The sequence below is a fragment of the Paroedura picta genome, chromosome 2 (genome assembly GCF_049243985.1).
Source record: "Paroedura picta isolate Pp20150507F chromosome 2, Ppicta_v3.0, whole genome shotgun sequence".
NCBI lineage: Eukaryota > Metazoa > Chordata > Lepidosauria > Squamata > Gekkonidae > Paroedura > Paroedura picta.
This window is the reverse complement of record NC_135370.1, coordinates 171,607,568-171,634,164: the sequence shown is the minus strand read 5'-3', so window position 1 is coordinate 171,634,164 and position 26,597 is coordinate 171,607,568. Positions and strand designations below refer to the sequence as shown.

Below are 26,597 nucleotides of genomic sequence, written 5' to 3'. Positions count from 1 at the left end.
GAAGGAAATTTTAAGCGCTCAAAATCAAAGTGGAAATCGAATTCAGTGTAGCGGGGGGGGGGGGGGAGATTCATTCAAACTGGTACTTGGTAAAAAGCCCTGTGCAGACTACACCCTGGAATCCGGCAACCCTACTCCAAGACGCACTTCTGTTAAGACTCTCCACGACCCACAACTGATCTCTCACGGTTTTCTTAAAGAAGAACACACGGAAGAAGGTGAGTGTTTATAATGATATGACCTGACTGAATAATTTTATATACGCTTTATTTTAAATGTGTGGGGTTTTTTTTTAAGCGCTGAAATATTTAAATTTTTTGGTGTTCGCTGCCTTGGGAACCCTATTTGGGAGGAAAGGCGGCAGACAGATGTTTTCAGTAAATAACATACTCACTGTTAAGAAAGGATGCCTAGAGTTCTGTAAAACCCGGTTTTCTGTCAGGGTATGCGCCACTTCGTCCTGCAGCAAAAGAAACAAGGGTTACATGGGTTTTAATCTCACACAGGTCATGAAATGTATCTGGAGAGCAATCCCACCAGCCCCCCCTCCCTCTTCTCCAATAGAGCTCACCGAAAAGGGACGGTGTTAAGAGGAAAAGGAAAAGAGAATCATAGAATCATAGAGTTGGAAGGGGCCATACAGGCCATCTAGTCCAACCCCCTGCTCAACGCAGGATCAGCCCTAAGCATCCTAAAGCATCCAAGAAAAGTGTGTATCCAACCTTTGCTTGAAGACTGCCAGTGAGGGGGCGCTCACCACCTCCTTAGGCAGCCTATTCCACTGCTGAACTACTCTGACTGTGAAAAACTTTTTCCTGATATCTAGCCTATAACGTTGTACTTGAAGTTTAAACCCATTACTGCGTGTCCTTTCCTCTGCAGCCAGCAGAAACAGCATCCTGCCCTCCTCCAAGTGACAACCTTTCAAATACTTAAAGAGGGCTATCATGTCCCCTCTCAACATCCTAGAAAGACCCAGCGACACACATAGGCAGCCGAGAGTATACATGAGGAAGAGAGAGGGTGGGAGGCAGTGAAATAGATCCAACAAACATGATGTGTAAGACTTAGAACAGCAGATAGAACAGCAGTGATGTCCTGCCTGCCAATTCAGATCCTCCTTAGAGGCCCACGTCTCTGTGCCCCCACCTGCAGAGGTTAGGGATGCAGAAATAGAGACTAGGGTTGGCCGCCAAAACACCCAACCCTACTAGAGACGGGTCTTTTTTGGTAGTGGCCCCTGGCCTTTGGAATACTCTCCCAGCACCTATATTACTTTCTTTCCAATGTCAGGGTAAAGAATATTGATTTATTAATTATATTTATTTATTTATTTTTAAATTTATACCCCGCTTTGGCCCGAGACGGCTTACAGAATAAAACCATAAAACAATATGACCTCTAAGATCCCATTAAAAACACAATAGCATTAATCACAATGCCTCACCATTCCAAGATGGCGGTAAAGCAATCAGCTCCCCTACCCAACTCCGCTGATCCCAACCGAGGACCAAAATCCTGCCCTTTATTATAACTCTGGGATGCTCAAATAGCCTCTTCCTGAAACTTCTGAACTCAGCAATTTTATCATTTCTTTAAAGCAGCTTTTGTGGCCTGCTCCCAGCTCTAGTGCCAGCTATACGGATATCACGTTAGGTTGCTGAATGTTACTTTGTGCTGTTTTTAATGTCCCTAGCTTGTCTTTTTCTGGTTGGTTTTAAAGCTGGCGAGTCGTATGTTGCTGTTTTAAAGATTTTACCGCAGTGTTTAAACTCAGAGATTCCTGGACACCTTTGGAAATCTGATACAAGATTTTGGGCACAACCCCAAAATGGCCGCCAAGGGAGGCGGAGCCTCACACGAACAGACAGAAGAAGCACAAGGAGTCATAAAAAAAAAAAAACAGGCTGAGAATGAGGAATAAGAGACACCAAAACCAACAGTGGCCACGGAAACAAACATTATTTTAATCCACAATGCCAATCAAATTTCCAGCAGCCAATAGGAAGCCCCGCTTTCTAAAAGCCCTTGACAGGTACCAAGAAGCGCACTGGAAACCACTGTTTTAACTCATCTTGAGATCTCCCAGAACATTGTTGCTTCCTGGTTTCATAGCTGCAATGCCACCTCCGGCCACAGGCAATGGGGGTGCTGAAGAGCAAAGCAGCAGCTCTCTAGGGTTTATTTATTCATTATATTTATATATCGCCCTCCCTTCCGGCTCAGGGCAGTTCACATTATAACTCTCATAGGATACAGCACCATAAACGTTTAGTATAGAACTTATATAACAGTAAAAAACTTGTGTCAAACAGTGTAATAAACAACAGTATTCGATAACAACAGCAACAAACAGTGTGATACAACAACAGAACTCAATAACAAGTAACAGTTTGATTTGTCTGCACTGTGGACTCTGTTTTCTCTAAGTGCAGTTTATGGGGACTTCTGGTTTGTGGTTAGGGGGTTGTCTTGGCCGAATGCCTGGTGGAACTGTTTTAGCTCTGGTTGCTGCCCTTGCCCTGGGAGGTGGTCTAACAATGTTCTAGCTACATCTATAACTGACTCCCCTGAACCTTTTGCAGAATGGTATGAGGCCTTTAAAGGTCAAGGTTAAGGTGACCAGAGTGTCCCACTTTTGGAGGGACATCTGGAGGTACCTGGCAAATTGTAATGTTGAAATTAAAAAATATATATATTACAATACTATTTTTGCATTCTATGTGTTCTATGAAAATTTTTGTTGCTCCATATAGACCAAATTTTTAATCAAGAACCCCCCCCCCCCCGGTCAATGGTGTCCTGCTTTACCAATGTTAAAATCTGGTCACCTTAGTCAAGGTGCGTCTTTGCAGGAAATATATATCTCATAGACAAAAGGGATTTTTAAAAACTAAACTTAAAAAGTAACAAGTTAACAGGATAAAGACTATCAGGACGAGCCCACACAGAGTCTTGAACTTGTCCTGAAATATCAGATAGGGGGTAAATATCAGATAGGGGCTATAGTTCATGAATCACTCCAGTTTGAACAGCAAGAACAAACTGCAGAAAATCAGCCACCCCATTAAGGGAAGCCTCTTGGCACCCATTGGTCAGAGTAGGTCAGGTGGTACTCCCTGACGGTCCACCTAACTTGCTAGCCTGAGCCCGCAGAAGATCTTGCTGTCTAAGGACTGCCTTGTTTCCTCTTCCCTGTTCCGCCTCTTCCTGCTCAACAAGAACTGGGGCCAATGGAGAGGAACCTGGATTGTCCCACCTTTGCGACAATGACTTCCTTCTTCAGGATTTTCATAGCATAATACCGTCCCGTCGCTTTCTCTTTCACCAAAATAACCTTCCCGAATGTGCCTTTTCCCAGCAGTTTAAGATATTCGAATTCATTCATGGTCTGTTGAAGACAAGATTTAATAAGGTTAGACACTTGCACGATGGCTTCCGAAAACACCTAAAAACAAGAGGATGACCAAGAGCTTGGAAAGATTTGGTGCTTTTACAGATGGGGGGGAGGGAGGGCAACTTCCAGAATATAGTAGCCTTCCAGAATACACAACTGAAATATATGAATAAAAACAGATGGAAAATTCCATTTCCTCCCTATTTGTTTAAATTAAGAATGTAAGAAGACTCCTACTGGATCAGACCAGGGGTCCATCTAGTCCAGCATCCTGTCTCCCACGGTGGCCAACCATAGAATCATAGAGTTGGAAGGGGCCATACAGGCCATCTAGTCCAACCCCCTGCTCAACGCAGGATCAGCCCTAAGCATCCTCTGGACAGCCCACAAGAGGGTAAAGAGGCTGAGAACTTCTTCTAATGTTGCCTCCTGGCTCTGGAATCCAGAGGAAATTCCCTGCGGCTGTTTCAACACTCTCTGTGTAAAGTAGTATTTCCTGTTATCCATCTTGAAACTACTTCCCTTTAGCTTTACTGGATGCCCCTGAGGTCTACTATTTGAGAAGAAAAATTGGTCTGTGTCAGCTCTCTTCACCCCCTGCAATATTTAATAAATGTCTATCGTGCTGTTCAACAGGTTTTACCTTAGAAATGGAGATAGACTACCTGCTGTGATTGGTAAATCTGATGAAGACCAGGAAGACTTGCCCAAGAAGGCCACCGGATGGCCCTGGGTTGATCACTCCTTCTCTCTGTAACCTATATCACAGGGATGTGCCCTAAGGCAGTGGTCCCCAACCTTTTTATCACCGGGGACCGGTTATTGCTTGACAATTTTACTGAGGCCCAGGGGGGGTAGTTTTTTGTTGAGGGATGCCGCTGCCGCTGCCTGAGCCCCTGCTCCACTTGCTTTCCCGCCGCCGCCCCTGACTTCCCGCCAGCAGCAGCTGTGCAGTGCCATGCGAGGGAGAGCCCCAGCCATGGCAGCCGCTGGAGAGCACCAAAGGTGAGATGGCGGCAGAGTGGCAGGGCAGCCCCCGAGGCAGCAGCTGTGGAGGAGGAAGAGGAGCTGCGGCCCGGCACCGACTGATCCATGGACCGGTACCGGGGTTGGGGACCACAGCCCTAATGCATGCCCAAGATTTTCCTGCAGTTGTACCTTGCGGGTTGTGTATCAGTGGCACTGATCCAGGCCCACGTTCAGAGATACATGATTTTCATTACTTATCCTCAAAGAGAAACTTTGATCAGAATCCGCAGACCAGACCAGAGTTAACAAAACTGAGTTTATTCATTACGTTTCGATCGCAACCTTCCTTCCGCTGACTTGGGAAGCACGCCTGGCCTCGACCAGGGCCAGGGCCTTTTCAGTCCTGGCTCCAACCTGGTGGAATGAGCTCCCAGGTGAGCTGCAGGCCCTGCGGGAACACTCGGTGGTCCGCAGGGCCTGCAAAACGGAGCTCTTCCACCAGGTCTATGGTTGAGGCTGGGGGCGGTGAGGAAGATCGATGCCCCCCCCCCTGGTGTTAAGCAACAACTTGAGTCATCTCAACTTCCTTCCTCCCCCCCTCTAGAGGTGGGGCTGAGTGGGGTGATATTCTGCCAGGTTCTCTTTTCTATTGTGATTTTATGTCTTGGGTTTTGTGTCCTTTTAATGGGTCTTTATCAGACATCTGTATCCCGCCACGAGCCAGCTCCAGGAGTGGCGGGGAATAATAATAATAATAATAATAATAATAATAATAATAATAATAATAATAATAATAATAATAATAATAATAATAATAACAACAACAACAACAACAACAACAACAACAACAACAGCAACAGCAACAACAGCAACAGCAACAGCAACACCAACATTAACAGCAACAACAATAACAATAATAATAACAGCCTCTCCTGCTATTATTAGACTCCGATAAAGCTGCTAATCATTGTAAAGGACGGGGAGGGAATGTCTACCTTAAATCCAACACTTACCACTTTATGTTTTGGTTTTGTCATAGAAATCTCCATTTCTTCAGCACCTGAATTGTCGCTGGGGGACCCAGATCGGAAATCCATTATTTCTTCCTCCTGTTTCTTAAGGCTGTCGGCTACCGTCTGGATGGCTTTTGTCCATTCTTCCCTAGGGAAAATAGAAACAAAGTCGCCACGTGGCGTTAATAAACCACAGGCATACGCTGGTTGGAGAAAGAAGGGAGAGGCAAAGGAACCCACCAGCTTGCGATATTCAGTGTGAAACTGTAAAAAGGCAACTTTACAACTGCAACTGGTAAGACAGACAGTAAAAGAGGGGATCAGTTAAAAGCTCTTGAAATTTCATTTATTTTATTTACGTTATTGAATCATGGAATCACAGAGTTGGAAGGGACCTCCAGGGTCATCTAGTCCAACCCCCTGCACAGTGCAAGAATTCACAACTACCTGCCCACCCACAGTGACCCCAATTTCATGCCCAAGTGATTCCCTGCCCACCCCACCAAAAATCTCCAGAATCCAGCCTGGCCGGGAAGAAATTCACGTGCCATGCCAAAGTGGCGATTAGCAATTCCCCGGGTATGCAAGGAAGGGCCACAAGAGACAAACACTGGCACATCCCTTCCTGCCCACCCACTCACAATCTGCCTAAGTTCATAAGATCATCATTTCTGTCAGATGACTAGCCCCTGCTTACAAACCTCTGAAGAAGGAGAATCTACTACCTCCTAAAGAAGTCTGTTCCACTGAGAAACCGCTCTGTCAGGAACTTCTAGATGTTTAAACGGAATTTAGAATCATAGAGTTGGAAGGGACCTCCTGGGTCATCTAGTGCAACCCCCTGCACTATGCAGGACACTCCCAACCCTATCGCTCATCCACTGTCACCTGCCACCCCCTTGAACCTTCACAGAATCAGCCTCTCCGTCAGATGGTTATCCAGCCTCTGTTTAAATATCTCCAAAGATGGAGAACCCACCACCTCCTGAGCAAGCCTGTTCCACTGAGAAACCGCTCTGACTGTCAGGAACTTCTTCTGGATGTTTAGCTGAAAATTCTTTTGAATTCATTCCATCCCATTGGTTCTGGTCCAAACCTCTGGGGCAACAGAAAACAACTCTGCTCCATCTTCTCTATGAGAGCCCTTTGAGTATTTGAAGATGGCTATCATATCACCTCTTCGTCTAAGAAGTGACATGTGCATGAGGAGAGGGGAATCAAACCCAGTTCTCCAGATTACGGGCCACCACTCTTAACCACTAAACAAAGCTGGACCTCAAAACACATGGATCTCACATACGTTATGCTGCCACCGGATAATCCGATGCCCATCCCAAGCCTGAATTAGTGACCCATGCATCTGCATACACAAAGGGGTAGATCCGAGCTAACGGTATCTGCAGGCACAAGGTTCTCCGCTCACAGCGAGCAATTTCCTCCCCCGAATTTCCGTCCTGGGGGGCCAAAACAGGATATGGGGGCGCATGCCAGGCTTCCGCGGGAGGCCGGGGAGGTGAGAACAGCAGGCTCCCTGGGCAGAAATCTCTGCACCCCGGAAAACAACTGGATCCGAGCCAGATCCAGCAGGGCGCTCCTTGCCGATGCCCCCTGCCTCCCACTGGCTCCCACAAAAGTGAACTTTGCAGGAAATGAAACTCCAAAACCCAAAACACCAGAGCAATTATTTGCAGAAAGAAAGGCGAGAAAAGAAACGCGAGCTCCAAGAAGGCAGCCCGCACTAATAACGCTGAACATTTGCATCTGCTTCCGCGGGCTGCTCCTGCGTTCGAGTCAGAAGAGAACATACCGCTCCTCGGGAGTCTCCACGTGAAACGTTCGTTCAATTACTGTGGTCCACTGGAGGCACCGGATGATGAATGTGTTCGGTTTGGGTCTCTCCGTCTTCATCAACTGGCACTCTAGCACAGACCGGGGGAGGAAAGTCATGGTAGGTAAGCAGGTTTAAATAATCATTTGTCTTTATTCTTATCTAGCAAACGGTTGCGATTAATCAGGCACGGAAGTCTCCGGGAAGGAGAGCAGAAAGGGCTGGCGAACCCGATGCCACAGCTTGGGAGACGGGACTTTTTGTTTTAAATCTATGGGACTTTGGACACTTTTGTCCAATCGGGGACCAGAAGATGATGAAGAAGAAGAGTTGGTTTTTATACCCTGCTTTTCACTACCCAGAGGATTCTCAAAACGGCTCGCTTTCCTCTCCCCACAACAGGCTCCCTTGTGAGAGAGCTCTGACAGGACTGCAGTGAGAACAGCTCTAACAGGACTGTGACTAGCCCAAGGTCACCCCAGCTGGCTGCATGTGGAGGAGGAGCGGGGAATCAAACCCAGTTGTCCAGATTAGAGGCCACCGTTCTAAACCAGGCTGGCTCTCAAACACCACTGATGCTGGTCTGGTCCACAACCCGCAAGTGCAGGTGAAATAAAAAAGAAGAAAAAGAAGAATTGGTTTTTTATATGCTGTATTATCATCATCATATTAATATTATTAAACTTCTACACCAGGGGTAGTCAAACTGCGGCCCTCCAGATGTCCATGGACTACAATTCCCAGGAGCCCCCTGCCAGCGAATGCTGGCAGGGGCTCCTGGGAATTGTAGTCCATGGACATCTGGAGGGCCACAGTTTGACTACCCCTGTTCTACACTATCCCTCCTCATATGGACTCGGGGAAGTTTATAGAAGTAAAAAATATATACTGTAATACTATAATATATATACTATAATAAAGACATATTAAAATTCTCCCCCCACCCCCAGCCCACTCAGTTCCCTCTGCCGGCTACCTAGACAGGAGATGGCATAACTTCGGTAGGGGGAGCAAAGGAAGAAGAAGGGTTGGATTTTATATCCAGCTTTTCTCTACCACAGGAGTCTCAAAGTGTCTTACATTCGCCTCCCCTTCCTCTCCCCACAACAGACACCCTGTGAGGTCGGTGGGGCTGAGAGAAAACAGTATTATCAGGACTGTGACTAGTCCGAGGTTACCGAGCTGGCTGCATGTGGGGGAGCGGGGAACCAAACCCGGCTTGCCAGATTAGAAGCTGCCGCTCTTAACCACTACCCCAAGCTGAAAGTGGAGGGAGGTCCATGACACTCTGAACCCCTCTGGTTTCAGCCATAGGCCTGGTGGAAGAGTGCTGTTTTACAGGCTCTGGGGAACTTCGACAGCTGGTCATTTGTTCTATGCTGGAGCCAGGGTTGAAAAGGCCCTGGTTCTGATAGAGAACAGGCAAATGACTTTAGGAGCAGGGCTAGCGAGCAACTTGGTGTCTTCAGAGCATAAAGCTCCCCAGGGGACATATTGGGAGAGGCAGTCCCTCAGATACAAAACAAATCAGCCCCTTACAATTCTGCATATGGGCCAAATCCTATACTGACGCTGAATTCCAAGGCTTGGAACGACCATGCAAACGGGGCCAGGGAGGAATTTGGTTGTGCATTAAAGTTCTATTCCCCCGCCCAGTCACTGGAAATCTTACTGTCACCCCCCCCCTTACAGAACCCTGGTTGAGAGAAGCATCATTCAGACAGACATGTACAGAAGTATCTAATGAATGCCAGTAGCAAGCATAAACTCGTTTTGATACAGCCTCATAAAGCAGATGGACTCGGACGGGTAGTCAAACTGCGGCCCTCCAGATGTCCATGGACTACAATTCCCAGGAGCCCCCTGCCAGCGTTCGCTGGCAGGGGGCTCCTGGGAATTGTAGTCCATGGACATCTGGAGGGCCGCAGTTTGACTACCCCTGGACTAGGATATAATCAATCCTTCATTTCCTCCTCGTTTGCAGCTTGGTGTCGTGGTTAAGAGTCGTGACCTCGAACCTGGAGAACCAGGTTTGTTTCCCTGCTCCTCCACATGCAGCCAGCTGGGTGACCTTGGGCCGGTCACAGTTCTCTCAGAGCTCTCTCCGTCTCACCTACCTCTGATACGCACACATCAGTGTACTAGCCTGGTTGCTGTCATATCCCACCATCTCTTACAAGCTTCAACCTGTTTCCAATGGTGGCAACACTATGGTAGCATCCTTGCATTCCTGCTCTGGCATGTCATCTTGTGTAGGTTGATAGCATCAAGCCCAATGCTCCCTGTTACAAAAATGACACTAGAGCAGGGCTTATTGAGGGGTGATCTAGATAACAACAAAAAACACGGGGCTACCGCAGAAAACAGCAGCCGCGTGTCATTCCCTCCTCTCCATCCCCTTAACATAACGAAGCTCAAGACAATACAACCTCCTGGACTGAATCGCGACCTGGGTTTCCTGTCTCATTACCAAAGCTGATTTCTCTATTCTACTACCCCTCTGCATTTCTCACGTATTCCAATTGCCCCTGCTGTTGTCATTCACCTGCTATTGTCACTCGGCATCTGAAGTCACTCCACTCTCCAAGATATAAGGGCAGAGGGGCCTCCCATTCTAACTATATCTGAAGAAGCGAGCAGTGAATCACGAAAGCGCCTCCCCTGGCCTAAATTTTACTAGTCTCTAAGGTGCTACCAGACTCTTTATCTTTTCCACTGCCCGTAACACATGGTAATTGAACGTCCTGCACACAGTCGCAATGAGGTCATGCATTTCCCTGCCCCGTAGCAGCTGGCAACGCAGATCTTTTAGCCCTATTTCCGTTTCCGTTTTAATTCCAAGTGGCTAAACTACCGCAGTTCCAGGGAAGCAGCTACGACAACGTAACTGTCCTATTGCCAAGAGAGTCTTGTTTGCTTAACTTAACCACCCAGAGCCGTACGGAAGGGTGGTATAAAAATCTCAATAAATAAAATAAAGAAATCTTGCATTCGCCACGCAGACATTCTAGCATCACCGAGGCAGGGAGCCGTACTAGGACTGCGGCAACGTGAAACCAAAACCTTTCCATTTAAATCCTTTTGAAACGAGGGCCTTTTCATTTCCACCCGTCTGCACAGAATTAAATATTTATTGCGCTGGCTGGGTTTTTCGGCCTCTCGGAGTTGCCGAATTCGGGGCCCGGCACTTTCTGCCTCGTTTGCTGCTAAAACTATCTAGGGATGGCCTCGGCGGAGGTTTTCTCCTTCCTCGGTCAAGGCCTGCCAAAGTTCAAGCACCACCTCCGCCTCAAGGACTGCGATCAGATGTTAAAAGTGCAGACGTGAGTCACGCAGAGAGGTTTTCCAGCGATAAACACCCAATTCCTTAATTTCGACAAACAAAAAAGAGAAAAAGGGAAGAATCGTTTGACATCGGAGGGGCGTTGTAATTCTGCAGAAGAGGGTGTGGCTTTGCCAAAGTGAACGGAGTTTGGTTTCTTCTGCAGTCGTTCCATCATTTCTCTGGCCCATCCTGCTGGCCCGTCCTGCAACTTTTCAAAACTGCCTGCCCTCGAAGCATCTCTGCCACGTGGGCCTGCTTGCCAGGGCAAGTGGGATCTTTTGCCAGAAAAACAACCTCTCCTATCATGCTACGTTACTGGCCACGCCCCACAACACCCACCTGCTCTCCTACAGCCTTCCACGTGCTCAGTCCGACAATCCAGCAAAGCAACACACTTTCTTCATTGCACTCCCAAAACGCAGATTCGGCCGCACGATTTGTTGTTTCTTTTGCTTTGCTGTATTGTTTTCATGCTCGCCTACAGTGCTTCTGCAGTCCGACAATCCGGCAGGAATTCTGCCCTTGGAATTCGGAGGAACGAAAACTCAGATCCGCTGCTGAATCCTGTTTCGCCAGGAATTCAGGGGACTCCATGACGTGGGACAAACCCTCTGCTGCCGATGCTTTCCTGTTCTGCAGGAAGAAACCAGGAGGCCGCCATTTTCCACGACCTTGGCTTGCCTGTAATCCCGGAGCCCCTACCACCTCCCCCAACACTAAGGTCAAAGATTAACCCCGCAACGCCTGCTGACCCCCAGACTGGTCCACTTGCTGCCTTTCCCCCAGCAGCCACAATGAGCTCTGACGACATCAGTGGGGCAGCGAAAAGACATGGCTTCCCGAACGGCCGTCTGCTTTGACCTCGCGTCAAACGTCCCCATTATTGCTTTCCGATACAAGGGGAAGGAACGAGACCAATTAAAATCGACAAGTTTCCTCTAAATCAGCACTGCCCGGCTGATATTTGTTCAGCTTGCTGATCCAGCAATCTTTAAAGCACACAAGCAAGATGAATAATAGAGATTTGTCAGTTAATAACCACTATAATTCAAGTATGTCACGCAGAAATGTTTTGTTTAGCGAACAATATGCTGTCTAATTACCCTGCTCAATCATTACGGCGCACATCAAGAAAGGAAGGGGGGGAAAGCTTCGCCGGAAAACTTGTACGGCACTTCGGAGCACGCACTGCCCCTACAAAAGGGTGTTCTTTCACCGCCTCCTTACCCGGCACTGAAATACCTAAAAAGCTCAGAAATATTAATGGGGAACTTCGGGGAAGATTGGGGGAGAGGGGGGGACACAAGGTCAGTGACACAAAAGGAGAACAGCTCTTGAGATGCCAGCGAAAGGCAGTGTGGTACAGTAGCTGGAAGGTCAGACCAGAACCTGGGAGGTCCAGATCTGATATGTCAATCTGCCATAGAAGTCCGTAGGGCCAGTCATCCAACCAAGGAGGGGTGGACAAAGCCGATCTAGCCCCGTAACAGAGAGAAAAATGGAGCATAAATATTTACAGCTTTTCAAAAGGCTAAAATGAACCCAGTGGGGAATCTATACATGGAGAGAAGAGCTGTTATTGAATCGGCAAGATCATAGAATCATAGAGTTGGAAGGGGCCATACAGGCCATAGAATCATAGAATCATAGAGTTGGAAGGGGCCATACAGGCCATAGAATCATAGAATCATAGAGTTGGAAGGGGCCATTCAGGCCATCTAGTCCAACCCCCTGCTCAACGCAGGATCAGCCCTAAGCATCCTAAAGCATCCAAGAAAAGTGTGTATCCAACCTTTGCTTGAAGACTGCCAGTGAGGGGGAGCTCACCACCTCCTTAGGCAGCCTATTCCACCGCTGAACTACTCTGACTGTGAAATCTTTTTTTCCTGATATCTAGCCTATATCGTTGTACTTGAAGTTTAAACCCCTTACTGCGTGTCCTCTCCTCTGCAGCCAACAGAAACAGCATCCTGCCCTCCTCCAAGTGACAACCTTTCAAATACTTGAATACTTAAATCCAAAATAGGCCCCCAATGCCAGGGCTGCATTTGTAAGCAGCATTCCCACAAAACTCGTACCGCTCGGTCAACTCGGTCTACTGCCCTTGGTGTAAAACCAGACCAACCCACGTACAAACTACCAGTATTCCTATTCATCATCTCTCGCATTTACCGTCAAAAGAAAGACGAGTTCAAGGGAGATAAATTTTAAATGACTCAAAAGAACCTTGCAACCCTTTCTTGGTGGCCGGCTGGCCTTTCACAAGAAAACAGGACAGGGCGAAAATCTCTAACTCGAATAGACACATTGAGATGCAAATTGCCACTTTGTGGCTGAAAGACACCCCACGTTATCCGAGCGACCGTCAAAATATTTACTCCCCTCCAAGCTTTTAAAAGGGGGAGTCAACTTTCTTGTCAAAACTCTGCTCCCCTTTGAATGGCACCGACTAAGAATTGATAGGGCTACGAAAGAAGATTTCCATCTTCATTTTGTCACTAGAGGATTTGCAAGGAGCTCAAGGGAGGGGACATGGAGGGCATGGCCCCTGGAAGAGCCTCCAGGAAGGACAAGCAAATAGACCACATAGAGTCCACTTAACAGGGAGAAAAGATCGCTTTTGAAACTTGCCCAGGGTGGGCTCTGAGCACGTGGAAAGATGGCTGGAGGCAGCCTCTGACAGTCTGGCAAACGGGGAATTACAAGGATCCCTGTGATCACTTGAATATCCAGATAAGTAAGATGGGGAGTTTGAACACTTGGCTGGCCAGTCTGCCAAAAGTATGTACACAGAATCGTATCAGAGTTGGAAGAGACTTCCTGGGACAGTGCAGGAGACTCACAACCCTATCGCTCATCCACTGTCACCTGCCACCCCCTTGAACCTTCCTCTGGATGTTGAGATGGAATTCAGAATCATAGAATCATAGAGTTGGAAGGGGCCTCCTGGGTCATCTAGCCCAACCCCCTGCACTATGCAAGACACTCACAACCCCATCGCTCAGCCACTGTATCCTGCCACCCCTTGAATCTTCCCAGAATCAGCCTCTCCGTCAAATCTTTAAAAATCTCTGTTTAAAAATCTCGAAACATGGAGAGCCCACCACCTCCCAAGGAAACCTGTTATACTGAGAAACTGCTCTAACTGTCAGGAACTTCTTCCAGATGTTTAGATGGAATTTCTTTTGAATTAATTTCATCCCATTGGTTCTGGTCTGTCCCTCCGAGGCAAGAGAGAACAACTCTGTTCCATCCTCTATATGGCACCCTTTTAAATACTTGAAGACGGTTATCAGATCCCCTCTCAGTTGTCTCCTCTCCAGGCTAAACAGACCAAGCTTCCCCAACCTTTCTTCATACGCCTTGGTCTCCAAACCACTCACCATCTTTGTTGCCCTCCTCTGGACATGGTCCAGTTTGTCTACATCCCTCTTCAACTGGGGTGCCCAAAACTGAACACAGTACTCCAAGTGAGGCCGAACCAGAGCAAAGTGGTAACATCACTTCCCGTGATCTGGACACGATACTCCGTTTGATACAGCCCAAAATCCCATTTGCCTTTTTAGCCACCGAGTCACACTGCTGGCTCATGTTCAATTTATGGTCTACTAAGAGTCCTTTTCGTACATGCTACTGCCAAGACAAGTCTCCCCCATCCTATATTGGTATATCATAGAATCATAGAATTGGAAGGGGCCATACAGGCCATCTAGTCCAACCCCCTGCTCAACGCAGGATCAGCCCAAAGGATATAAGTGCCCTCAAGTCACAACTGGCTGAGGGCTAGTCCAGCAAGGGTCTTTCAAGGCAAGTAATGAACAGGAGTGGTTTGCCATTGCATTCCTCTGCAGAGTCCTCCTTGGTGGTTTCTCATCCGAGTACAGCTTAACTTCCAAGGTCTGACAAGATCAAGCTATATCACGCTGTCTTCCCTCCCAAAGGCTTTTTAGATCTACAGTTATCTCCAACCCACATCAATAAATATGGGATCTGCTCTGAAAAGGCTTCCTCTCCTGACTCCTCCTTTTATTCAAATTTACGACGATGAGGTTCAGTGTAACTTGCCTACTGTTGAATGAACAGACTGATGGGCATTTTCTCCTCCTTTTTGACCCTCTAACACTGAATCTGTACAGCATAATTTAAAGAAAATTTCTGCCAATGTTGTCCACACTCGTAAACACTACACCAAACTGGCTCTCTATGCTAGTGAATTTGAAAGATAGAATAGAATCCTAGCATTGGAAGGGGCCATAAAGGCCATCTAGTCCAACCTCCTGCTCAATGCAGGATCAGCCTCAAGCATCCAGGAGAAGGATCTCTCCAGCCCCTGCTTGAAGACTGCCAGTGAGGGGGAGCTCCCCACCTCCTTAGGCAGCCCCTTCCACTGATTAACTACTCTGTGAAATGGTTTTTCCTGACATCTAGCCCATATTGTTCTATATCGTTATCGATATCCACACTAATTACTCGCTATTTTAAAAGTACCTCCCTCCCTGGATACTTAACCACAAACTTCAATCCGAACTCAGAAAAGTTTAAAAGAGACACCCCGTTTTAGTACAGAGAAAGGAGCCCATTTTGAGAATCCAAAAACCAATGACATGGTGGGGATCGGGGGACCTGAGCAGATAAAAACCAGGTGGGTCAGGAGCTGCAGTGAGGAGAATCAGGTGAGACAATGAAAAAATTAATATGACTGGATCTGACCCACGGCCATATTTTGGAAGAAGAAGAAGAAGAAGAGTTGGTTCTTATATGCCGCTTTTCTCTACTCGAAGGAGTCTCAAAGCAGCTTACAGTCGCCTTCCCATCCCTCTCCCCACAACAGACACCCTGTGGGGTGGGTGAGGCTAAGAGAGCCCTGATATTCCTGCTCGGTCAGAGCAGTTTTATCAGTGCCGTGGCGAGCCCAAGGTCACCCAGCTGGTTGCATGTGGGGGAGCGCAGAATCGAACCCGGCATGCCAGATTAGAAGTCCGCACTCCTAACCACTACACCAAACTGGCTCTCAGTTTTACTCATCACACCAGTGGGTAAAGCAGTTTACATTCCAGTACTGCCTGAGACAGCCCTGCAAACTTAGTAAGCGAGAGACGTAATGGGACGACAGTTCGGGAAATACTTACGAGCCACGGAGAAGTTGTTTAAGGGGGACTCCCGTTGGTCCACGTCTTGTGGCCGCTCCTTGTAGCCGATAAACGTCCCGTCGTTCTTCAACAGGAAATACCTCGGCCTCCATGTTTTAATGTACTCTCCTGCAGGGATGGAAAGGGGGAGGGGTTGGTAAATGTGGAAGGTTTTTACCGCTGCTAATAGGGTCAGTTCAACAGCAAGGCATCTGTGACCACCGGAGCTTGGGGAACCGTTGAAATGGCAGAATTCACAGAAAGTATCCAAAAGGAGAGAAAGCACAGAATTAATGCCGGGAATGCGGTGAAGGAGTACCGTCTCCTGTTGTTATTAGAAATGTGATTGTCATTTTGTACCTACAGAAAGCTAAGCCGTTCCCCCTCTAGCATGACCAGAGACGCAAAGGAAGCAGTACAGAAGGGCACAGAATAACTCATTTTGCCCAGGGGCAAGAGAAGGATTTAGGTACCCACTCCAAAGGCGGTCATGAGTTGAGCCTTTGCTTTGCCCTATGTAAGTAAAAGAGTTTGTTATTATGTCTCTCTCTCTCGTACAAAGCTGAGAGGGGGCCATGGTTCAATAAAGTGTCTGCTATGCATGCAGAAGGTCTCAAGTTCAATCCCTGGTATCTCCAGCGGAAACGATTGGGTAGACCAGTGGTTCTCAACCTTCCAAATGCCGTGACCCTTTAATACACTTCCTCATGTTGTGATGACCCCCAACTATAAAGTTATGCAAATCTTCTTTCACAGAAGTTAAACCAAAAGTGACCAATGACGTGAAGATCCATTGTTCATGATTGTATATAAATTGTTCTTTTTTTTTTCCTGGGGTTTCTCAGTTCAGTTCTGCCTCTTGTCCCACCGTGCCAATCTCGCTCTTTTCCGCTGCTCCAGACAAACGCTCTATCTCGATCTATCCTGCAAGGCTGTTGCGTGGATCGTGGCCCCCTGGCCAAGCTGTTCACCTTCCCCACCTCATAGAATCATAGAATCACAGAGTTGGAAGGTACCTCCTGGGCCATCTAGTCCAACCCCCTGAACTATGCAGGACACTCACGACCCTATTGCTCATCCACTGTAATCTGCCACCCCCTTGAACCTTCACAGAATCAGCCCCTCCGTCAGATGGCCATCCAGCCTCTGTTTAAAAATGTCCAAAGATGGAGAACCCACCACCTCCCGAGGAAGCCTGTTCCACTGAGGAACCACTCTAACTGTCAGGAACTTCTTCCGGAGGTACAGACGGAATTTCTTTTGCATTAATTTCATCCAATTGGTTCTGGTCCGTCCCTCCCTAGTTTTACTTTCAGAAGGCAGCAGTGCTGTCTCCCTGCCTTCTCTTGAAACTTCGGAATCCTAAAGGAAGGGTTAGGGATGAAATGCAACACGTTTTTCACAAACCAGAAGAGCCCCTCCTGCATATGCACTATTAAGCTGCCTTTCCCCCCTTAAGTTTGGGGAACGGTCTTCCAGCACAACTTCTGCCATGCCATTTCTTTCTCTTCCTCCAAGCCCCTCCCATAAATCTCCATTTCCCTTGAAGCCTTTAGTACAAACCTCGACCGAAACTGGAAACAGACATTCTGCTTCTCACGCCACTGCGGGGCTGCATGTGTGAAACTCAGAAAAGCATGTCAATGCTCATCCAGTGGCTTTCTAAATGACGGAATGTTTTCCAGGAAGGCCAGTTTCCGGCTAAATGTGAATCTTTTTGCACAATCTAAACGAAAGCCTAAATGTACGAACGCATTCTCTTCAGTTATTCCCAAGACGTGTCAGATCATAGAATCATAGAATCATAGAGTTGGAAGGGGCCATCCAGGCCATCTAGTCCAACCCCCTGCTCAACGCAGGATCAGCCCAAAGCATCCTAAAGCATCCAAGAAAAGTGGGTATCCAACCTTTGCTTGAAGATGGCCAGTGAGGGGGAGCTCACCACCTCCTTAGGCAGCCCATTCCACTGCTGAACTAATGCGTGATGCTGATTCGGTTTTCGGTCGTCTTAGTCCTTGGCTTACGAGACGTCTTTTTGGATCGACTGTATCGACCTGGCGCTGGGTAATCTGCTTGGCCAACAGGCGATGGGATTGACTCAGCAAAGGAAGCCGCATCCCTCAGCTGGCAAGACGATTGTTAACAACCAGGCATTCGGGAGAACGTCAGTTCACAGGGTCTCCATACACTGGAAATGACCCGACGGCACAAAACACTCGTACACGAACACACGCGAAGCTGCCTTATACTGACTCTGATACAAGAACCGTGGATTCCTCAATACGAAATCAGAAAAGCACAAACAGCAATCACCAAGGCTAATTTGTGCAGTAATATCACCTTGTATGTTTAATATTAGCACACATTCAAGAGTCAACCAGAACGGGGACCTAGGTTAAGTCACCCGCTTTCTGCCTGTCTTCATCAGGGGTTGCACTATAACGCAAATAAGTACATAAATGAGCACATCCCTTTGTCGCCCCTGGGGCCTAATATTTGATACGATAAGTTGTTCTTTTCGCCACCGTGTGTTCTTGGTTATTTTTAGGTATAGATTGTTGTGTATATTATAGTATGGGTTTTTAATTTTTAGGGGTAATTTTATTGGGGGTTTTATGGATGTTGTTACCCGCCACGAGCCTCTGTCGGAGTGGCGGGCTAGAAATCCAATAAATAATAATGATGATATTAATAATAAGAATAAGAATAAATCCAGTTTTAAACATCATGTCTCAAAAAGCATTATCACAAAATATTTCTAAGCTACGATGCAACACAACTTCAATAGTATAAATCACTAATAATATTGCATATTACATCAGCTGATGCTCATCACAGTATTGGGTTCGGTTTCATGGGCAACTCTGATTTTATACTGAATCTGACCTGTGGTTCATCAAACTCAGAAATGTCTCCTTGGACTGGCACCAGCCGCAGGCCTTTGGCCTCACCAATTGCCTGATCCTTTTACCTGGAGATGTCGGGGACTGAACCTGGGACCCCACTTCTTCCCTGCACCTGCCGGTTAGGGTTAACCTGCCGAGAGCCAGTTTGGTGTAGTGGTTAGGAGTGCGGACTTCTAATCTGGCATGCCAGGTTCGATTCTGTGCTCCCCCACATGCAGCCAGCTGGGTGACCTTGGGCTCGCCACGGCACTGATAAAACTGTTCTGACCGAGCAATGATATCAGGGCTCTTTCAGCTTCACCCACCTCACAAGGTGTCTGTTGTGGGGAGAGGAATGGGAAGGCGACTGTAAGCCGCTTTGAGCCTCCTTCGGGTAGGGAAAAGCGGCATATAAGAACCAACTCTTCTTCTTCTTCTTCTTCTTCTTCTTCTTCTTCTTCTTCTTCTTCTTCTTCTTCTTCTTCTTCTTCTTCTTCTTCTTCTTCTTCTTCTTCTTACTGGAAGTTACACAGCAGAGGCAAAATATGCCAGGCGCTTAGGGGAGGGGGCTAATAGACACCCTGTATTATTCCAAGAACTGGAATCTAGAAGTGCACAGAGAATTTGAGAGTTTATTATGAATTCCAAGTGTTATACAACTGCTGGCTTAAAGCATCTCTCCCCCTTTACAAGATGATGGATTGGGGGGGGGGGGTGAATAACTTCACACCAGATAAAAACCTTTACAGTGGCGTTAACTAGCAAACCACTCTTGTAAAAGGGGAACACAGTTCTCTGTTAACTTCGGTATCTGCTTGCACTTCCTTTTTAAGGCTGGATTCTGTGGCCAGAACACATTTGAAAATCCTAACCTAAAAAAAAAAAAAAATCACAGCAGATGTCCTCCATATTATTTTTTCTGCTATTGTCATTTTTCATACTGACAAGTGGAGAGTTTTTCCCCTTGCATTTACATTTTGCAGTGCAAGTATTTTAAAACAATGGTTTATTTCGCTAATTAGCCGGCTGCTTTTGCAAATCGAGAGTCACATGTAAGGGAAGAGACGCACGCCTGACCTTTCGGGTGCGGGGCCCGCAACACTCCCCCGCTGAGGTTCACATCAGACGTGCACCAGGACTTCAGCGTCTGGTGACTGCCAGGCAAATCACAGCTGACTTATGGATTTCCAAGGCAAGAGGCATTCAGAGACATTTGCCATTGCTGGCCTCTGCACTGCAACCCTAAATTTCTTCGATGGTCTCCCATCCAAATACGGACAAGAAGAAGGAGAAGGAGAAGGAGAAGGAGAAGGAGAAGGAGAAGGAGAAGGAGAAGGAGAAGGAGAAGAAGAAGAAGAAGAAGAAGAAGAAGAAGAAGAAGAACACACAGCAGGTACGTGGGCCAGAGTGAGAGAACTGAGAGTAGACCCAGCTGGCTGCATGTGGAGAAGATGTGGGGAATCACACCTGGTACTCCAGCGGCTACACCAAGCTAGCTCACAGCTGGAGAAAAAGAGTTGTTTTTTATGCCCCGCTTTTCACTACACGCAAGAGTCTCAAAGTGGCTTACAGTTGCCTTGCCTTTCTCTCCCCACAACAGACACCCTGTGAAGTAGGTGGGCCTGAGAGAGCTCTGACTGGCCTTCTCTGTGAGAACAGCACTCTCAGAGCTGTGACTAGCTCAAGGTCACCCAGCTGGCTGCATGTGGAGGAGCGGGGAATCAGATGTGCTTGCCAGATAGAAGTCGCCACTCTTAACCACTACCCCAAGCAGGAGAATATGAACCTGGGATGGAGTTCCAAATGAACAGGAGACTAATCCATAGTCATTAACAGGAGCAGGAATCTGACAGCTGAATCCAGCGGTCTGTGAAAAAGCTCGCCCTGTAGCTGACTCATGAAAACTCGTGTTGAAATAAAATCCTGTTTGCATTCAAGAGGTCGTTGGACCCCTGCTTGCTTTTGCTGCTGTTGACACATGTTACCTGCCTGGAATACCTGATCACATGATGCTGCCTTAAGCTGAATCAGACCACTGGTCCGTACTGCCTACTCTAACTGGCAACGGCTCTCCACAGTCTCAGGTGAAGGTTATTTCACGTCACTTACCGATCCTTTTACCCGGAGCTGCTGGGGATTAAACCGATCTTGGGATGGCCCAAGCTAGCCCGATCTCATAGAATAACAGAGTTGGAAGGGACCTCCTGGGTCATCTAGTCCAACCCCCTGCACTAAGCAGGACACTCACAACCCTCTCACTCATCCACTGTCACCTGCCACCCCCTTGAGCCTTCACAGAATCAGCCTCTCCGTCAGATGGCTATCCAACCTCTGTTTAAAAATCTCCAAAGATGGACAACCCACCACCTCCTGAGGAAGCCTGTTCCACTGAGGAACCGCTCTAACTGTCAGGAGCTCCTTCCGGATGTTTACATGGAATTTCTTTTGAATTAATTTCATCCCATTGGTTCTAGTCAGTCCGTCGGGGGCAAGAGAGAACAACTCTGCTCCATCCTATACATGGCAGCCTTTTAAATACTTGAAGATGGTGATCAGATCCCTTCTCAGTCGTCTCGGATCTCATCAAATCTCAGAAGCTAAATAGCATCAATCTTGGTTAGTCTTTGGAGGGGGGGACGACCAAAGAAGTCCAAGGTTGCAACTTTCTTAACCAACCCTGGGGATTCTCGACAGCCCTGGAAGGGTTTCCCAAATGGGTGAGAGTTCATTTTAATAGATTTTTGAAAATTGATTAAACATTTATTGGGTGATATGACCATATATGGTCATGCCGACTCACCTCCCCCTTCTCCCAGAACAACCAATGATGCGCCTGGAGGGGGTGGGAAGGGGAGGGCTTGTACTCAGCGATGCTTCCCAACCATATTCTGCACAACTGCGCCACCAACATCCAGCCCCATGAAGAATTCTCCCAAGTTCGAAAGCTTGGGTTGGTTTTGTTCTTCATGTTTGCTTCGAATGGACAACTCTTTTTATTCTGAAAGTAACCAGATTAACTTCCAACCCCAAACCTTTTTTCCCCAGTTTATCTCCAGAGAAACCTAATCAAGGAGAAAACACAGGTGCGGGGAGAAGATAGGAAAGAGCAGGGTGCTTCCCAGAGAAAGAATCAGAACTTTAGGTACTTTTTGAGGTCAGAGTCTATTCCTTGTGTGGCAAAGAAAAGAAAACAGAAGAAAACAGAACAAACGTAAGACTCCTGCTTTTTATTAACTGCATATTTTAGGCCATTACTTAATTGCTTCTCCAAAACGTTACGGTTGACGTTGCTTACACTTTTAAAAAAATCGATGTTCCATTTTAATTTCTCTCTGGCCACATTGTCCATTAACAGGCACTCTCGGCGGTAATAACTTACCGCATCACGCTGGCACGATCTCCCACCACGCCAAGCAATGCGCAATTCCAATTTTACCTTTCAACCAAACTGGAAAAGAACGCTACAAACCAAAGCTACTTTTCAGCCCAGTCGTACCTTACAGACCAGCCAGATTTTCTGGGTATAAGCTTTTGGGGGTCAAAGTTCCTTTGGTCAGAAACAAGTAGAAATGGGGATTCCCTAAGTCCTCACATCCCAGCTTCAGGGAGCTCCATTCCGGCTCGTATCCGATAGAAGCGTTGAATCTCTAAAGCATATACTCTGAAAATCTTGCTGGTCTCTCAATTATTATTATTTATTTTTGGTTACCCCTACTCATGGCGGTTTCCAACAGGCTAAAAATACAATACGAGCCTCTTGTGACGCAGAGTGGTAAGGCAGCAGACATGCAGTCTGAAAGCTCTGCCCATGAGGCTGGGAGTTCGATCCCAGCAGCTGGCTCAAGGTTGACTCAGCCTTGCATCCTTCCGAGGTCGGTAAAATGAGTACCCAGCTTGCTGCTGGGGGGGTAAACAGTAATGACTGGGGAAGGCACTGGCAAACCACCCCGTACTGAGTCTGCCATGAAAACGCTAGAGAGCGTCACCCCAAGGGTCAGATATGACCCAGTGCTTGCACAGGGGATACCTTTACCTAAAAATACAATAATTCTGCGAGTACCCATAAAACCCATTATTTTTTTGTTTTTATACCGCAGCTCTCGGAAAGTCTCACAGCAATTTACAAATATAAAACAATAGTTTCCATAAAACATCCCTTATCAGAACGAAGCAGATGGTGATCACTACCCTAAAAATTTTTAAATACCCCCCATCCCCCCAATTCAGCCCAGGGGCAACCAGATCTAACCTATCTGGGTTAAAACCCTCAACCGTTCTCCCCCCGCCTGACTCAATGGGGACCCCTTTGGCCCAATGCTGTGGACTGAAATCTAGCTCTTCTTTCTGAAACGACAAACTTATTGTATGGCGCAAGACCTCCGGTTGAAGGGGATTTCTGTTCATGAAAAAACTGAGGGGGTTGAATGGCGATTGTGGGTTTACAGAAGGAAACAAACACAGAGACAGCTTCCAACACACACCCCCAGAAAAAAAACAATGTTAATATCTAGCAGCCAAAAACTGCTGAGGGCCCTTAGCCCAAAGAGGTGACATGAGCCTCAACCAGAGCCGGGGTCATTTCAGGCCTGGTGGAAGATTCCTCCTGCGGAGATCAGGCCCCTTTGGAACCGTGATCAGTTCCCCAGGGCTGTTCCGCCAGGGCTGTTCCGCCAGGGCTACGGCTGAGGCCTAGAAATGACACTGAGATGCTTGCTTCCCTGCTTGAAAGGCCACCCAAAACAGTATCTCTAAGAACTTCTACGCCTCCCCACCACCCAGTTCTACAACGATCTACCTTGCATAAAGAGAAGGAGGCTTGAAGGTGGAACAAACAGGGCTGATTTTAATTATGAATCTTAAGAGTTTTAAAACGTATTTAATAACGCTGTGCGTTTTAAATTTCTGCAACCCATCCTGAACCTCTAGGGAAGGGCGGGGTATAAATGTAAAAATAAATAAATAAAATAAATTTAAAATTAATTCCTTCTTCACTTCATTCCTTCCTTCTTCACTTCCTCTCCAACCCGCCCAACTCTAGCTGCTCCATCATCTTCCAAGAAATGTCTCCCCTGAGAACAAGGACCCTGCCCCGAACACTCCCCCGCAGATGGTCCCCCTCCTTCCCCCCCTTTCCCACGGACATCCCTTCCCTCTGTGGCACAGCTGGCTACCAATTCTCCCACCTGCTTTGATGCTGTTTTGCTTCTCAACCGTGCTGCCCCCGCCCTGAACCAGCTGGCTCTCCCAAAGCTCACTTAACCTGTACATCACACACACACAAAGTTATTCGGTTTGGGTTTTCTTTTTAAAGAAGGGAATGATGCAAGGCAAGGGTTTCTCCCCTTCTATAAGTTCAGACATAAATAGGGTACCAAAATAAAAATAGGCCCTCGTGCAAAGAGAAGAAAAGAGGGACACATACACACCATATCTAAATCTGGGCTTGTTTGTTCTATAGAAAAAATGTGCAGCAGCTGGATAATCTCAGGCTGGGTCCACAGGTAAGCAAAAGAACCAAACTGAGGATAAACATGGTTTTCTTTACTGAGACAGAACAGCAACACAATCTGCTGTCAAAGACTGATTCTTTGCTGGATTGGGGAGGAAGGGAAACTGTTATTCTTATAGAGGAACAAGCAGAAGTGTCAGACAGGAACTAGATTAAGATAGGAGGAACATTTTATTTAAAGGAAGAGAGAAGTTGGATTTTATACCCCGCTTTTCACTACCGGGAGTCTCAAAGTGGCTTGCAATCGCCTTCCCTTCCTCTCCCCAAAGCAGACACCCTGTGAGGGAGGTGGAGCTGAGAGAGCTCTGAGAGAATTGCTGTGAGGTCTAACAGGACTGTGACTAGCCCAAGGTCACCCCACTGGCTGCATGCAGAGGAGCAAGGGACCAAACCTGGGTATCTAGATTAGAAGATGCCACTCTTAACCACGACACCAAGCACAGACAAGGAAACTTGAAGCTAGCCGAAGAAACAGGAGCCAAAATGGGTACAGATTTCCAAATTCTTTGGAAAAGGGAATTCCCAAAAATGCCATCCTATGCCTTTTTCAAAGAAAATGCGAGAAGACTTATGAAGGTAGCACTAGGATCTGGGAGACCTGAATTCAGGTCTCCACTTTGCTGTGGAAGATCAACCAAACCTACCTCGCATGGATGTTGTGAGAAGAAAGCAGAGATCCTGAGACTCAATGTATTCATGCCAGCCTGATCTTTCCTTTGGAGCAGCCTTTTTCAACCTTTTTACCATTGAGAACCCCCTGAAATACGCTTCAGGCATCGAGAAACCCCAGAAGTGGTGCACTCAGGCAGAATATGGCTGGGAAGCAGAGCTGTGGACACGCCCACTGGGGGCCCCTCCCCTTCCCACTCCCTCAGGCCCATCATTGGCCATTTTGGGAGGAAGAGGCGGGTCCAAGCGACCATATATGGCAGGCTTCCTCAACCAGAGTTTAGTGGGCAAATTAACTTGCCTGCAAAATGCCTCCCCAAATCTGCTCCGCCGCGGAGTTTGCAGTCGGCTCCTTTGCAGCACGAATCCCCTGCAGTACCGGATAAAATTCTAACCGCAGCTCAGTGGGTTTGCCGAGTCCGTAATTCCGAAACCGCTACGATCGGATCAGGCGGGATCCGTGCCCCCCCAAATTGCCCGTATCCAGGATAAGCCAATTGACCCGCGTGGCTTAATCCGGCCGTGCTGCCCCCAGAGCGGCAGGCAGGAAACCTTCTGTCCGGATTCCTTCCAGCCATTGTCAGCTCAGAAACAATGGGCAACCTAGGAAGAGTCTGGCTCCAACCCTTGAATGGATTCATTGAAGTCTGGGATGGCAGAGCTGAATGGCTGAGGGACTGTGGCTTCGCTGAGGATTTCCTGGCTGAGATCTGCTTCCCAGTCTTTTTCATTACAAAAAAAAAAAAAGAGAGAGCTGCTTTTTATGCTCCGCTTTCCCCTGCCCGAAGGAATCTCAAAAGCGGCTCACGATCCTCGTCCCTTCTTCTCCCCACAACAGACGCCCTGAGGCAGCTCTGAGGAAAAACTACTCTGTGAGAACAGCGCTATCAGGACTGTGACTAGCCTAAGGTCACCCAGCTGGCTGCATCTGGAGGAGTGGGGAATCAACACCCGTGCCTCCAGATGAGAGGACGCCACTCTTAACCACGACACCAAGCTGTGCGTTATGCCAGCGGTGCAAGAGATAAGGACTGCGACAGGCAAATCCATGGGACGTGGGTCGAACCACTCAGACACTGTATCCCAAGCTTTCTCAGTCAGGGTTTCGTGAAACCCTGGGGTTCCTTGGTGGTCCGGGGAGGGTTTCCTGAATGAGTGGGAGTTAATTAATTGGTTAGATATTTTAAAAACTTGTTAAACATTTATCAGGTGATATGCCCATATAGAGAGAGCCTCTTGTGGCGCAGAGTGGTAAGCGACAGAAATGCTGTCTGAAGCTCTGCCCATGAGGCTGGGAGTTTGATCCCAGCAGCCGGCTCAAGGTTGACTCAGCCTTCCATCCTTCCGAGGTTGGTAAAATGAGTACCCAGCTTGCTGCTGGGGGGTAAACGGTAATGACTGGGGAAGGCCCTGGCAAACCACCCTGTATTGAGTCTGCCATGAAAACGCTGGAGGGCGTCACCCCAAGGGTCAGACATGACCCGGTGCTTGCACAGGGGATACCTTTACCTTTTACCTTTATGCCCATATATGGTCATGTTGACCCCCTCCCTTGCAAAATAGTTAATGATGGGTGGGAAGGGGAGGGGCCCTGGGTGGGCATGTCCACAGCTCTGCTTCCCAACCATATTTTGCCCGATTGTGCCACCGATTCTCCTAGCTTTAAAGCGGCAGACGAAGGGGTTCAAAAAAGGGACATTTCGGGCATGCAGGAGAATTCACACACAGCAGCAGCCATAAGGCGAGGATTTTTTTTAAACGAAACTTTAAAAGCTTGTTATGTGGTGAGGGTCGCTCCAGAAACCACCTTTACCCACAGCTTAAAAAATTTATGCGCATCCTACAAAGCAAGGACAGCCGTCCGCATCAGCAG

The 26,597-nt window shown here is 47.5% G+C and overlaps 1 protein-coding gene across 3 annotated transcripts in view; it reads right to left on the bottom strand.

Moving 5' to 3' along the window:
- AKT1 (AKT serine/threonine kinase 1) overlaps window positions 1–26,597 on the bottom strand; it is a 127,702-nt gene that overhangs the window by 33,546 nt on the left and 67,559 nt on the right. For all 3 annotated transcript variants that reach the window (XM_077323842.1, XM_077323844.1, XM_077323843.1), the window contains exons 3-7: window positions 15,662–15,790; window positions 7,187–7,298; window positions 5,380–5,527; window positions 3,260–3,391; window positions 395–460 (exon numbers count right to left, since the gene is read on the bottom strand). In XM_077323842.1, the coding sequence (XP_077179957.1) occupies window positions 395–460; window positions 3,260–3,391; window positions 5,380–5,527; window positions 7,187–7,298; window positions 15,662–15,790 (587 nt within the window). The remainder of the gene's footprint in view (window positions 1–394; window positions 461–3,259; window positions 3,392–5,379; window positions 5,528–7,186; window positions 7,299–15,661; window positions 15,791–26,597) is intronic.